General features: G+C 36.5%; 1 protein-coding gene across 1 annotated transcript in view; it reads right to left on the bottom strand.

Moving 5' to 3' along the window:
* Positions 1 to 15,317, bottom strand: part of TTLL5 (tubulin tyrosine ligase like 5) — a 127,498-nt gene extending 112,181 nt beyond the window's left edge. The window contains exons 1-8 of the mRNA XM_029283790.1: positions 15,201 to 15,317; positions 8,687 to 8,793; positions 7,809 to 7,891; positions 7,011 to 7,117; positions 5,206 to 5,336; positions 3,715 to 3,797; positions 1,636 to 1,705; positions 1,277 to 1,361 (exon numbers count right to left, since the gene is read on the bottom strand). Coding sequence (XP_029139623.1) covers positions 1,277 to 1,361; positions 1,636 to 1,705; positions 3,715 to 3,797; positions 5,206 to 5,336; positions 7,011 to 7,117; positions 7,809 to 7,891; positions 8,687 to 8,793; positions 15,201 to 15,277 — 743 coding nt within the window. The 5' untranslated portion in view covers positions 15,278 to 15,317. The remainder of the gene's footprint in view (positions 1 to 1,276; positions 1,362 to 1,635; positions 1,706 to 3,714; positions 3,798 to 5,205; positions 5,337 to 7,010; positions 7,118 to 7,808; positions 7,892 to 8,686; positions 8,794 to 15,200) is intronic.
* Positions 15,318 to 16,091: the final 774 nt, after the last annotated feature.

Below are 16,091 nucleotides of genomic sequence, written 5' to 3'. Positions count from 1 at the left end.
TGCCTCAGTTGTTTCTCCTAGGTATCACACATAACTTGGATGTAAAAGAAACGAACTTGATGTTGTATTGTTTAACTGCTGCCCGTTTGCTGATAGCTCAAAACTGGAAGAGTAAAGTTCTACCTACAATAGAGGACTGGAGAGTGAAGGTTTCGCATCTTGCTGAGATGGCAAAGATTTCAGCTTATTTGAAGGATCATTCAAATGAACAATTTTTATCAATATGGAGAAGATGGATTCTTTATATTCAAAATAAGTATAGAATGGTGGAATATAAGTTAGGTTTTTAGATAAAAAAAATTTTTTTACATATATATATATTGCACCTACTTATGTAGAATTATATTTTGTGGAGTTAGGGATATTAATATAAGGTTACTTTTAGTTGAATAGTATCCTGGGATTAGGTTTGGGAAGTCCGGGTGGGGGGTGGGGGGGTGTCTTCAATTGTGATGTACCTGTGATGTGTTTTTTTCTATGTTGAAAATAATAAAAAACTTTTTTGAAAAAAAAAAAAAAAGAAGATAAGGATTCCAAAAAGAACAACTTATGAAGAACAGCTGAAAGTACTGCAAATGTTTAGCTAGGATAAAAGGTGGCAGGAAGACATGAAAGCTAAAAGGCTATCTTGATACCTAAAAGGGTATCATGTAGAAGATGGGACAAAACTGTTAGAGTGGGTTCTATATGACAAGAATCAATTGTTCTAAGTGACAAGGAGGCGAATTTTGATCAGGAAAACATTATTTTAAGAGTTGTCTAACAATGGAGTAGACTGCCTTGGAATAGAAATGCTTAAACAGAAGCTAGACATCCATCTGTCTAAGATGTGGAAATAGAGACCACTTGTTCTCCAGTATCCCTTCCAATTCTTACTTCTATAATTCTATAAAATTTAGGAAATGCAGAAATATCAACAAGCAAAGAGTCTTTAAAATTTGCTACTGTTACCAGACGCCAAGGGCAGGAAAATATTTCATATATTATTACATATATTCAAAATTTCTCCACCACTACTTGAAGACCAGTAGCTCAGCATTTAAACAGTTAACTTCTCTGAGATGAAGGTAGAAAACTTAATAACTTAAAGTAAGAGGGACTAACTTATTTAGAAATTATTCTTCATAATTTTCAATTTTCAAAAGTTCAGAAGAACTGTAAGATCAACCAGTCTCTTACTATTCCTAACGTATACATAAAAAGAAAACTTATGACTGCAAATTCACATGGTAAGGCATTCAGCTTATATACCATAAAACACAAAATCAAGACTTACCGAGCCAAACCTTCCTCATAGAGATAGATGACAAGGGGATCATAGGATGTCACCAAAACATAAAGCCGCACATCAAATTTGAAGTCTAAAAACAGGCCCAACCATAATTAGTTGCTAGAAATTATTCAGAACGTTGAATCTACTTAAGGACAGAGTATAGAATTAGATATTTTCAAGGACCATCTAACGGTCAAGTATCAGTGAATAGAAATATTTCCTGAGCTTGGATAACAATTATACAGCATTTACTACAATAACAAAATAGAAAACACAACTGCTTTCTTATGGTTCATTAATTCACTCTCAATTATCTTCAAATTTCTGGGGGGAAAAACCCCTAAATTTTAATATTAACTCACCATCTATTAGAAGTGGGTTGTTGATGTAACGGGAAACCAGGATGTTTTCCTCAAGGGAAATTTGATTTGGCTACAGAATGAGATAGACAGAACAATGGAATGAAGAACTGAAAAGTTGAATGCTGATTTCACTAAGTTACTTTGCCCGTTACCTTTCAATGAATATTTATTGGGTTAATAAACTTCATAGTGAATCTTAATATTTTCTTTCTTTTTTAAAAAAAAAATATTTTCTACACCAAACAGGGGAATTGCAGTATTGTTCTTAAACTGCAGAAACATCCAAGATATCATGCACAGCATTATAATATAGAAGAAAAGGATGGGCCCATTCATCATTGGCAAAACAGTTTTGACTAGCTTCATCATACATAGACTGATATGGATCCAGATTAATGTAATATATTCTAGAGAAGTCGCATGTGTAATATACATAAACTTCAGATTATATATGAAAAACATCTTAGAACAACAGCTTCCTTCCTTCCTTCCTTCCTTCCTTCCTTCCTTCCTTCCTTCCTTCCTTCCTTCCTTCCTTCCTTCCTTCACCTTTGAGTCAGTGTTAACTCCTGGCAATTGCCTGAACTAGTCCATGCAGTACTGTTGACAAGATTTCAGAAGTCTTTTGCCATTATCCTCTTCCTAGGGCTGTGTGTGTGCGACTGGCCCAAAGTCATTCAGCTAACTTTGTGAAATATATATATGTGGTTCTAATGGCAATAAGAAAAAGTTGGATCAAATATTATTTTCTATTGCAGCAGCCATCATTCCAAGAATCATGTGCAACAATAGGTCAAGTTAACTGTAGTGAGAGAAGTTTGTTTTTTAGCAAGTATGACATACATACACAAAACATTCCCTAATTACAGAAAATTAAGTAAGCTTCCCTTAAGAATGTTTGAGCGTGCTCCCTACATGGAACAAATATGACATATTTGTGAATTTAGCAATCCTTGATGGAAAATGGTTTGAGAGCTTTTTCCAGGTTCTGACCTTTTGTTCACATATTACTTTTTCTTGAAGCAGATCTTGTCCAGCTTTGGAAAGATTTGCTTCATTCACTTGGCCAGCAGTTCTTTAATTCCATGGGAAACAGCCAGGCTGAGAACAGACGAGGCAAACTGACCCTTGCTAGATGAGATGGGAGGGGGAGGGAAGATGAAAATTTTCACTATCTGAAAGTAATGACTCACAATCAGGTTTTATGTTATACCCATTTCAGGAACACCTATATGATTAGCTTCAGGATAGATACACAATGTAACTCTTTTTTTTTTTTGCTTTTTAGTTGTGTGAAAGAGTCTTACTGGAGTTATAGTTACTTTAATATATTATTTACCTAAATCCACCACAATGTTCTTATGTAGTTGAATTTATTTTGCAAAATACTACCTTACCAGGATAATTAAAGAAACCAGCTGCTTATTCCATACCATTTATAAGATATATAACTTCCAAAGTATATTTAGTCATCAATCCACAAAATGAGGCTACACAAACTTCATATGTGAATGCAACCATCTCAGTATAACTTTAACTTTTTCTTAAAAGTTTTTCTCTTACTCACTGAATACTTCCCAGAGTATGTTTTCATGAATTTCTGATATAATACACCTATACGTTAAAAATATTCACATGCCGGCCTCATTTTCAGCTTCTATTTTATATACTGACTTCTTTGGAGTGTAAAAGTGAAATGGTCTGGTTCCCACATCACATAAAGCCATAATGTGAGTTATTTGCTTTTAGCTTAGTGTAATATACAAAATCACCTATTGTGGCTTAACATTAAGTATGAATAGGACCGTTATGCTTTATTCAGAAAACTATGGTTAGAAACACTTATTCAGAGTTAAGCAGACTTAAATTTCTAGTAAAAATGGGAGTAGCCAGTCATTTTGTCTTTTCAAGACTATATTTTTACTGTAGATTTAAGCAAGTGACAAAACAGTAAATTGATTCAAAACTGCACGTTAGTTTCTACTGCTAGTAGTCTAGCATATTTTGGCAGAGAAAATGGAAGCTGGTGAGTCATCAAACTAGCAATATTTTGAAGTTGTTAGATTTTTTAATGCTTACATTATTGATCAAATAGACACCACGTCCCCTAGAAGAAGCCACTGGTTTTACTATCCAAGGTCCCCTGTCCTTTGAATAGGAAGCTAGGTGAGAAAGAAAAAAAAAGGACAAATACATACTTCAGTATTAAATTTTCTACAAAAATGTCATCAAACAATAATAGCTTTGGTCAGTAATACTTGAGATTTTCAGTATAGTTTATTAGTATATATCACTCAACCTTGTTTACCAATCAACCATTATCAATAGCTGAAACAGTGATGTTCCTTCTTTAAAAAAATTGTATATTGTATATTCCAAGAAACAATGGTTAGAAACTGATCAAAGAGAGAAGCAACCTGGAATCAAGGAGAAACTTCCTGACAGTGAGGACAATTAACCAGTGGAACAGCTTGCCTCCAAAAATCGTGGGCGCTCCATCACTGGAGATTTTTAAGAAGAGGCTAGACAGTCACTTGTCTAAGATGGTATAGGTTCTCCTGCTTGAGCAGGAGGCTGGACTAGAAGACCTCCAAGGTCCCTTCCAGCTTTATTCTATTCTATTCTAATATTCAGAATTTGGTCATAGACACAGACACATATAAACAATTACGAAATCTGGAGATGATACAAAACTCTAGCGTGCACCCTTTGCAACAGGCACACAGTTTGTATTTCAAGATATCAATGTTTAGGACCCTAACACACTTCTGTATGTGTCAAATACCATATTTACTTGAAAATAAAATATTTTATAAAGAAAAAGAAGCAGTAAGGGAACACTAAGAAGCTCAACGAGCATTTTTCCTAGGCTCAGCTAGTATTAATTTTTATCCATTTATACTATGGTAAGTTTCACTGAGTTTGACCATTTTTATTCCCACGTAAAAATGTTGAGGATTTCAATTCTGACTCTGTTATTTGGAAATCCTACCACTGACTATTCTGGTTTGAGGAGAAGAGCAAAAACCTGCTAATCCAACCCTTGTTTTGAAACAAAGAAACATAGAAAACTGATGGCAGAAAAAGAAGTGGTGGTACAGTGAGTCTGTCCTTTGAGGGTTTTTTTCTTTTTTCTTTATTATTTAATTATTAGTTTTATTTTTTTATTTATTTTTACTTTATTTTTTAATTTTTATCAGATTAAGAAAAATCATTGACAAGGAGCACTCTAGAACACTGTGAAAAGTACATTGTAAAAGGCCTATTTATGGACTCTAGACTTCTTTCAAGAATCCTCCCTCTCACGAAGATTCAATTTTACAAGTATCAGATGACCCCTGGTTATTTATGGCAGGGCATAATTGATCTTCTTTTTGGGTACATGCAGTAATTAAACCTAGAGAACTGTTTCATTCCTGCTTTTTTCCAATAAAAAAACTCCAACTACAAAAGATAAAAAAAAAAATTCCAGGAATATATTAGGTTAAAGTATAGAAACATTATGGAATGAAAATTTCCTATTCAGTTCTAGCTTTACTTGTGAACTGGTAATCTAGGTCATAGACTTACTGGAAAACTCCTGATATTCAGCTGGAAGGATGAAGGTCTGAGGCAAAATATGGAAGGTCTTGAATCCATAAATCTGTTGCATTCGACTAATGTTCTTGTATAGTCTATCCTTCCGAGTTAATTCATATGACCTAAAGCCATGGAGATATAATTTGTTGGTGTCACCTTGTTTATGAGGATTTTTAAGAATTCACCATTACAATTAAACTTTGGTTCTGACTTCCATCCAGCACACTTTAGAAATCAGGGGTTCTCAACCTTGGCAACTTTAAGACTTGTGGACTTCAACTCCCAGAATTCCTCAGCCAGCTTTGCTGGCTGAGGAATTCTGGGAGTTGAAGTCCACAAGTCTTAAAGTTGCCAAGGTTGAGAACCCCTGCTTTAGATGCAACAGACAAAATTTTACTTCAGATTTCACTTCCTAAAACAGGCAAAGTCTATTGTTTCTAAAGCATTCTGGGCAATTTAAAGTAATTTGCAACATTTTACATTATGCACATGATATAACTTGATACAATTACTTTGAAGCATTGACTATGTAATTATGCAAATGTAAACCATTACCTCAATAATTTCAGATTTCACAGAATTTGGGATTTAATTCGATACTTCTTCCAAAAATGGTGCTTTAAGGCAAAGTTTTACTGTGTGATTTCATTCACAAGCTTTGTGAAACATGTAATGCCTTAACATGACATTGTAATCATTTTGCTACTAAAAGCATATGTACAATATGCCACTCTTCTGTCCCTAATTGAAGTCACCTCTAAATAGAAATGCACAATCTTTTTTCAGTCAAGTATTACAATCTTTTCAAGATAAACTTGGATTCAATGTGGACAGCTGCATTCTATTACTCTTAAAATATTCATTATCCCACACTCACACTTTGCCTGTTTACATACGGTATACCCATTCACACGTAATCTATCCAAGGACACGAATATGCCAAATTTGTAGAATTGTTCAACAAGGGAACACAACTTGCAGTATCCCAAGATTTTTTATAGTAATCTCTACTACCAATTTCCACTGGCTAAATTAAAGGTAAATTTAAATAGCACTGGCACTAGATAATAGTAGTACACGAAAGGATTGAGGGAATATATTTGTTAATTTTGTTTTGCTCTGGTCACACCCACATCTTCACTTACCCACACACTCTTATATCCCAAACAGTAAAAGATGTCATCAAGATTTACTAATTTTTAGCAATCAGAAATATTAGCAAAAGCAAAGGTCTTGATAAAAGCTTTTTTGTTTTTAATTTAACAGTTTATCTGTGTTTTTACTGAACCTTTAGAATAAAGCTGGGCACTTGGAAGAAAGGGAAATATTAATGATCTGCAACTTTTGTCAGATAGAGCATCACTCTGTACAGAATGAGTCAGGCAGGAACAAAACTTAAATTTACTTTAATGCAGGGGTCCCTGACCTGTGGGCCATGCCCCGCTACCCGTCTGTGACCTATTCGCAACACGCAAGCATCAAGGGTGCTCTCAGCCCCACTCGCACAAGCAACAGGTGGTTGCATGCGCACACACCTGCCCCTCACACAAAACCATCCCCTCTTTCCCCTTCTCCCCTCTGGGCCTCCAACATGGAAATGTTGGGGAAACTCTGATTTAATGTATTTAAATAAAATGAACATAATTCTTCCCCATGTTCGTAATAATCTTTTCTTTGATACTGACAATTCTCTTTTAGCAGCAAATGTCTGGAAGAAAGCTACATGTGATTCTAGGGCTGCAGGTCATTCATCTCTGTTCTGTGTCATAACATTATCATAAGACTCCGCTTCTTACCTGGGAAAGTGATTCACTTTTTGAATATCTGTGAGAGTTCGCAGAACGTAGGGTTTTAAATGTGATCCTGTCCACATAAGGTTATATTCATTGCTGCTGGGATGCACCTGGAAAAAGACATGGTTGAACATTTTAATAGCTAACCAGCTGAATAACATTTTATTACCTCAGAATCTATACCTTGGACAGCATTCAAAGTTAAGAGAGAACTATTTCACTCATGCAATAGGACTTGTCAACTTCCTTTCCTTTCACAATGTGCTCTGAAGGGTCTTCCACCCAGAGGAAAGGAAATTATTAAAATGTTAACGCTATCAGAAAAGCATCATCAACCAGAAGAATGCCACCGGTTTGAAATAATTGTAGTAAAGTAAATGATTATTAAAAAGTAGGGACAATCTGAATTCTAGTCCAGAAAAAATGCTGTCCACTTATGAAAATTTACAGTTGTTACATGTTGATCTTAAGTTTGCCATTTATTCTATATTTATGACAGACTGCACATACTCTTTGCAGAAATATGTACAGTCATTTCTACAAATTGAGCTTCTTCGGGACTACTATAAGCGCACCAAGAACCTCAAGCAAAATCTCTCTCAAACACATCATATAAGAGAAAGAAATATAATTTGTAGCATTAGAAATGCTAGACAAGACATCAAATTAAAGGAGAAGAGACCTTTTGCTTTTTTTGATTGGCTTCAGTTTACTCTGGATCCATAGTGATCTTTTGGATGTAAAAGCAACGCAGATTTAATTTTTTAGGGCCATGAAATTCACAAAAATTAATAAACATACCTCCCGAAATCCATGAGCTGACAGAATGCTACGCACCAAGCGACTGTCCGTTCTCACAATTTTAAAAGACAAGTGATAGCGCTCTGGGAACAGAATACAGAATTATTATACAAATCAAATTATAATCTATTTTACCAGTTGTAAAAAGGGAGAAATTTTCTCAGAACATTTTTTCATTTATTCTATTCTATATAAGAGCTGTACAACAGAGCAATCTATTAGCCTTCCCTTATGTATGTACATTTATTTATATGTTTCGCTGAGAGACAGGGTTCTCTATTCACATGAATGCATTCAAAGTAGATAAAGATATACGAATTAATCAACATTAAAATTAATACATCATTAAAGATGTATCCAGTCCCTGTGTCTTTTAAATTATGGTATGTGGCAGATACATGCATGCAGACTGTATACAAATGGATCACATGGGAGCAACCATTGGTTAAAAAGTTTGAAAAGCTGGACACTGTGCAGATGTTTGGTATTTATGTTCTCTTTTTCTTTGGTTATCTTAAATTCAAAGTCAACTTCATTTCAGGTAAATATAACATACAAAACAAAGATTCTTAATCCTTACAAGCACTTAGACAAAGCACAGTACTGTATTTTTAGGTCTTATAACCTCCAGTGGTTATATAAAGAATACTCTTTAAAATGTGTCCTCTTAAAGAAATCTTAAAATCATAGCAGTTTTTTTTTTTAGACAATGTAATTTGTTTCGTGTGTTGTATTTGAAAATACTTGAAAACTGTAGCTTAATGTATTTAAAAAATTATTTGTAAAAGATTATCAGTATGCCAAGTAAATCTTGTCTTTCAATAATTTTATTTTATCTACTCTAGGTGATATAGGTACTTGAGAAAAACAAGATTTACCCCCAATCAAGCGGATGTAACTGTCCTTGGTTAGAATAGCTTCAGCATGAAATACCATGATTGGAATCCTCCTGAATCCACCTGTCCACATGATACATGGGTGCTCCCTAAAAAAAAGAAAACCTTTTTAAAAGATAAGAAATAACTACCTTAATTATATAAGCACTGCCTCATTTCAGAAGACAAGTAGTCTTTAATTTAGGCATTATCCTTAATTCAGACACTATTTTTGATTACCAATATTTTTTAAGAAACCTATTTTTCTCGATCCAAGATTAAGAATTGTTGTCTGGAAAAGAGCTTTTTCTTCTTTTTAACATAGTATTAGAATAAAAATATAGGATAGACACTTACATTTTCCTCATGTAGTTCTTTGTAAATCAGGACAGAATCTCTCTATGTATTGTGGCAACATATACTACAGCAACACCTCAGCAAGCATCATGTTGCTGGGCTACTATTAAGCCTCACCCAAATACAGAAATGTTGACAATTGCCCAGACAGCACATAGAAAAACACATAGCAAATAATATATTACACACACACACACACACACACACACACACACACACACCTTTCCACATGTACTTAACGTTTTTTCTCTTTAATATTAAAAACTGAAAATTATAGTTCAACAGTACCCTTTGGAGATCTCTGAATTCACCAGGAATATTATAAGTCATATACCACTACATTAGCTGAAACTGCTACTTCCAGAGGAATAGATTCTTTCTCCTCTTATCTTCCAACCCTGTAAGAGCAAATCTGGAAAGTTGGTGGATTGCCTGTTGAAGATTCACAGTGGGCCCAAAAGGACACGCAGAAGTGAGCTCAGCTAAATTCTATCTTATAAGCTACTAAACACTTCCTATTATATATGAACATACCTGAACTCAAATTTGCACAAATATGAAACAAATTATTATCCAGCAGCTTCCACTGTTATATCATTAGTAGAAAAGTCAATAAGATACTAGAGCAGGGGTGTCAAACTCAATTTCACTGAGGACCGCATCAGCACTGCGGTTGCCCTGGGGGGGGCAGGTGGGGGGGGCAGAGTGGGTGTAGCCTACTGGGTGGGTGTGGATGGAGTGGGTGTGGCCTACTGGGTGGGCGTGACCAGTTCTACATCATTCGCGTCAAGGGGGCCTATGGGGGCCTGGGCAGGAGTGGGGCAGATCTGAGGGTCTCTGGCAGAAGGGGGTGGGACCGGGGGCAAGTGCCAAGGCATGGTCCACCGGGGCAAGTGCCAAGATGGCCATCACAAAATTGTACATTGGCTCCTGGCTGGCCTGGGCCAGGGCCAAGGCAGCGGGGGCCGTTCCCTCACTGTTTCCAGGATGGCTTCGCGGGCCACCTGAAACCACTTTGCGGGCCGCATCCGGCCCCTGGGCCTTGCGTTTGACATGTCTGTACTAGAGAGATAGGAACAATCCTCCCTCAAAGCAATGCATGATTCAGGACAATACAACATGTACAATCATAAAATTTCTCTTTATGCAAAAATATGTACAGGTAATACTCAACTTACAACAGTTCATTTAGTGACTGTTCAAAGTTACAATGGCACTGAAAAAAGTGAGTTATGACTTTTTTCACACTTACGACCGTTGCAATATCCCATTGGTCATAGGATCAAAATTCAGATGCCTGGCAACTGGTTCATATTTATGATGGTTGCAGTGTCCTGCGGTCATGTGATCACCTTTTGCAACCTTCTGATAAAGTCAATGGGGAAGCCAGATTCACTTAACAACCATGTTACTAAATTAACAACTGCAGCGATTCACTTAACAATTGGGCAAGAAAGGTCGTAAAACTCAACTTAACAAATGTCTCACTTAGCAACAGAAATTTTGGGCTCAATTGTGGTCATAAGTAAAGGACTACCTGTACTCCCTTTAGAAACTGGGCAGAAAAAAGTATTAAAAGAGGGACCTGAATAATAGAAATACAAGTGTTTAAATACGTGTTTCAATGAATATTTAAAGTCTGGGATAAAATAAAATTATTTCAGAGCTGCATCTTAATTCTATTCTATATCTGCAAATATTGTGTAAAAAATGCTTTCTGTAGGAAAAGAGAAGCCAGAGCTGGGGGGGGGGGAGGCAGAGTTGAGCGCATCCTCAGTTCCCACAAACATTCCAAGCCCAGCCCCTCCTCAATTCCATTGACACCAATTTAGTGTTGAACTTTAGTTGACCAAATTCTTGTATGTAGACTTAAATACATCTTCTATGATGCAATCTTATAAAGGTCCTGATTCTTTGCACTTGACACTATCCCTCCAAATTTTATTTATTTACTTAAAAGATTTGTATGGCCACACATCTTAACCTCTGGTCAGTCCACAGTAGCAATAAAATCCAGTAACCATAAAACATAATCATAATTTCGTAAAATCATCAAACAAAAATTAAAACCTGATGCCTTAATCCTCCCCTTAGGATGCCCCCACAGCAAGCCCCAATTACCCTCATTCCATTCTCTCTATTCCAGTCTACCCTATTCCAGCACCTCAGTAAAAAGTCAGGACTTGATGGCCTTCCAGAAAGCTAAAAGCTTGTTGAATCACCAGGGCAAAAAAGTTCCATAAATTAGGAACAGCCACAGAAAAGGCACACTTCTGAGATCCCACTAAGTGGCAGGATTTCAGGGAAGGGATCTGGAGTATGCCTACCTATCTGATCTGATGGGATGAGCAGATATTCTTAAGGAGAGGCAGTCTCACAAATAACCAGATCCTGTACTAGTGATATCCAGTATTTTGAATTACACCGAAAAGAACCTGGGAATCGGGGCAGCTCACACAATAAAAATATAATTGGGGCAAACCTAGGAACATCTGATACTGTGCACACTACTGCATTTTGGACCACCTGTAACTTCCAAGTGATTTTCAAGGGCAGCCCCATGTAAAGTACATTGCAGTACAGTTAGTCCTCAGCTTATGGCTATAATTGGGACCAGAACCTCCATCACTAAGCAATGCAATGGAGTGCAATCATCATGTGACCATGCCCGATTTATGGCCTTTCATGCCTTGGCCATTAAACGAATCCAGCTTCCCCATTGAGATTGCTTGACAGAAGCTGACTGTGAAGGTCACAAATAGTGATCCTATAACCCCAGGACAGTGTAATTGTTCCCAAGTGTCCAAAATTGCAATCATGTGACTACAGAGACACTGTGACAGTTGTTAAGTGCAAGGACTGGTCATAATATTTTTTAATGTTGTTATAACTTCAGCCGTTAAATGAATGGTCGTCAGTCGGGGACTATCTATAATCCAAATGGAAAGAGACTAAAGTATAGTGCTAAAGAAAATATTACAGATCTTATTAGTGCCCTTTAAAAATGACATACCTCTTCCTTTTATTTTATTAGGAGGTTAGCCCCAATTTCCCTACGTAAAAAGCTATGGGCCTTTTTAGAACAAGGCATGATAAGGTGATTGAAAGAAGATAACTGCAGAATTGCCATATCAGAATCACAAGATAGTAATAAAGCAATAATTGTAACTGAAATTCAGTATAAAGGCAACAGGCATGCCCGTTCTAGATCTTACAGAAGGAACAGTATTTTAGATGTAAGTCAACACATATGCTTATAGGTAATCCTGTAAGCAATACTGAACGGCTTAGTTTATTATTACTTATGACACAGATACATTGCAGCTCCTAAAATGCTTGGGTGAAGCCTTCAGAGAACTCCTCCCAAAAGCTGGAACCAAACCAAACTCTAATGTTATATAGAGAAAGGCAATTATAATTTTAGAGACTACAGAGAACCCATATCAACTGATTGTCATAAAATAGAACATAATATAGCGAAAATTCAGGCAAATATTAAATATGGAATAAGTGAGTAAGTAAGTACCCAAAGATGCTTTTTCAAAAAGCAACTGCTTACCTATCTGCTAATATGGAAGAGAAAAAATCTACAAATAGTACGTTTTAAACCTAAGTTAATACACTATCTGAAAATAAACAGACTAAAATATGTTGTCATTTACTCTTTTCTGGGTTTGGATAATACCAGATATGAGTGTCATACTTGCATCTTATCCACAAGTATTTATTGTACTATTATATAAATTTATGCCACCCTCTCACTGTCCAAAGTGACTCTGAAATATCATACAAAGTTTCTGAATAAGCAATGATATTCATTGATCTATGCTTATTAGTTCAAGTGAGCTTCCTCGGAAATCCAGGTGAAAGATTGTTAACAATTTCATTGAAGAAAATAATAGGAAGACAGCAAAAGAAGAGAACTGTACATAAAGCTTAGCAAAGATTTGAAAGAATCACACCTATGCAGTAAAAAGATCAGGTTATCAAGGCAGAATGCATATACCTCTCAGCTACAGAAATGGTTATCAGAAAACTAAAAAAAAAATGAGGTTGTAATAGGAGACTGACATCAATAACAAATAGAAGGACCCTTCAGATATATAAATAATTAGAAAGAAAAAAACCAAGACACAGCTATTTCCAGTAACGAGAAAAATATTAAAAGGTAGTCAAGAAAAGACATAATTATTTTACTCTCATTTCAGCTCAGTTTTTCCAATAAGATGCTATGTGTCCCACTAGGCCAGAAGCCCCCGACCTTTTGGGCACCAGGGACCAGTTCCGCGGAGAAAGGTTTCTCTGCGGACTGGAGGGGGTGTAATTTTGCGTGCTGCCTACATCCCGCAGATGGGGCTTCACTTGTTTGCGCGGACTTGTTGCTGGCATGCTGTGGACTGGTGCTGGTCCACGGACCAGGGGCTGGGGACCCCTGGTTTAATCAATACATGAATCTAAATTAAAGCATCCTTGACAGATGGCAGTTTTATCCTTGCTTGAACACTTTCAGTGAAGGGAGATTCCTAGTTTTTTTAATAATTGCTTCTGCCTTTGAACTACGAAGTTCAAAGCTCTTGATCTTCTGAATTAGCTCTTGATTTTCTGAATGACATAATTCAAGGTATTTAAAATATACACTTTCACAGTCTTGTCTTCTCATGGTTAACCTTTTTTTTTCTCTTTACTTTCTAGTAAATAATCTTAGTGGCATTTCTCTAAACTTAATCTGGTGCTTAAGATATAATATCCAAATCTGGTTACCATATATGAAAGGTGGTCTAGTGCAGGGGTCCCAACCCAGCTGATCAAAACCAGACTGCCTGAAGTGGTGGGCAAGCACATGCATCCGCCCCCCCTTGCACGAGCAGTGGGTGAGTGTATGCATGCGTGCTCGTTGCATGAGCGGCGCACATGCACGTGTCTGACACTCGTGCAAATGGAGCTGTGCACACATGCACACTTGCCTACCGCTCGCACGGAACTATACTCTCTCCCTTCCCCTGTGCCAGTACGCAAAGCCAGAAACGTTGGCGAACTCTGGATTAGACCCAATGCCTAAATATCCCTTTCCAGTTCTCTTCTATCATCTGTATTATCTCATTTGTTTTCCAGTTTGAATGTAAAATTGTAAAAGTTTATATACCGTTTCCTACTTTGGTCAAACTACAGTATAAATGAAGGACATTCTGCCAGTTTTCTACGGCAAGAGAAATTAATGGGTAGGAGAGAAATGATGAAAAACAAAAAAAAAGTTTGGTAAACCAAGCCATATTGTTTATAAATCTATGCTTATAAACATAGCTTCCTATAGGGGAACAAGAAGCAGACTCGTGTAAATAAAGACTTAATATTAAAGTAAGCTAAGAAATAACCCTCAATGATAGGAAAGGACAACTTTTCACCAGGGATCACAATTCAAAGAATACAATTCATGTTTGCATATAAAAGGCACAAGACCGAATTCCCAGCTAAAGGATCAAATAAATATGAAAGATCTCTGCTTGAGATCATGAAGAATCTAAGTTCTGACCTAGAATGTACTGGTACCGTAATCAAAGACAGCTTCATACATTTACACAATAGTTCCATTTATGTTCTCTTGTAACCCACCTATCTACTTCCAGAATTACAAGGAAAAGTAGCCTGCACACACAAGCGATAAAAGTCTAGCAAGAACAATATTGTGCCTTTAAATCTTTCCCCTAAAACCTTAATGTGTCTAGCTCCTCTGTTAGTCTCCAGGTTGGTGCTAAGGTTTGCAAGGATAAGCATGCATTTATCAATTTTCCAGAGATTTGGAACCTGCATGTGTGTTTAATTGAACATACTTAAAACTACCGGCAGACCTCAGTGTTTACTTTAAGATCATTAAAGGCATCTGGTTACCTAGGGTAACTAAGAACATGCCTTATGTGTGAACCCTCATCCTAAGGATGAAGTTAATTCTCACTAATTCTGGCTGAATGCCCACAGCAGAATAAGGATAAGTGTAATAGCAGCCCTGAAGCTACACACTGAACATGCACACTCATAACTCATTGACATTCCATATTTCTAATAAAAACTAGCCCTTCAAGCTTTCATTGTTCATTTTTTAAGAATGTTAGACTTAAATTTCCATAGTAATTTACACAATATACAATTATAAGTTTTAACTTACTCTGGCCCTTCCATTTCTTCCTCTTCCTCTGAAGATGAATCTGTTTCTTCCAAATCCCGAGCCATTCCAACTGGCATATCCTGTGTATGTTTTCACACAGCCCAGAAACAATGAACCCTTAATATTTTCACTGTAGAATCAGAAAATCTAACCAGTGCTATATTCTATGAAGAAAATGAAAAATCAATTATCAGAGTAAAATGAAGATATGCAATAGTCAAGCTTCTTAGTAGAAAGTACACATACAGTTTCCAGGCATTTTAATTTTTAATTCAACCAGGGGGCTGTCACTGTATTAGCTGGATGACTTTGGGCCACTCACTTTCTCTCAACCCAACCCACCTCATAGGTTTGTTGTTGTGGGGGAAATAGGAGGAAGGTATTTTGGATATGTTCACTACCTTAAGCTATTTGTAAAAATAGTACAGGCAGGATATAAATAAAATAAAAAATATACTCATTTATTTGAATTCTGTTTCAACAAGTAACTCTGAGTGGCATACATCATAAAAAATAAAACAATTATATATAACCAATGAGTAAAACTATTGCCATAGTTGTTAATTCAGTCAAGAAACAGGACCCTTAAGACACTCAGGTCCCTGTCAGGGCATATAGCCAGGTCTACAAGGCCTTACAAAAGGCCAACAAGGTTAGGGTGATCCTAATCCCTGAAAGGGGAATGTTTCAGAGGGAAAGGGTTACGGCATGTCTCCTAATCCCCGCCATATGATATTCCTTGGTTGACAGGACCCTAACATGCCCAATTAAATTATTTTAATAATTAGATCAGGAATGGTGTAAGGAAGGAGTGAAGAGTAATTTAGCTTCCTTCCCTCAACCATTCTTCTGAGAACCTTGTTAGGAGCAAAATAGCTGAAAGGAAATCAA

This window comes from Protobothrops mucrosquamatus, unplaced genomic scaffold (genome assembly GCF_001527695.2).
Source record: "Protobothrops mucrosquamatus isolate PMUCROS unplaced genomic scaffold, P.Mucros_1.0 scaffold231, whole genome shotgun sequence".
Classification (NCBI taxonomy): Eukaryota; Metazoa; Chordata; class Lepidosauria; order Squamata; family Viperidae; genus Protobothrops; species Protobothrops mucrosquamatus.
Note: the sequence above shows the minus strand (reverse complement) of the source record. Positions and strands in the feature narration are given on the sequence as shown.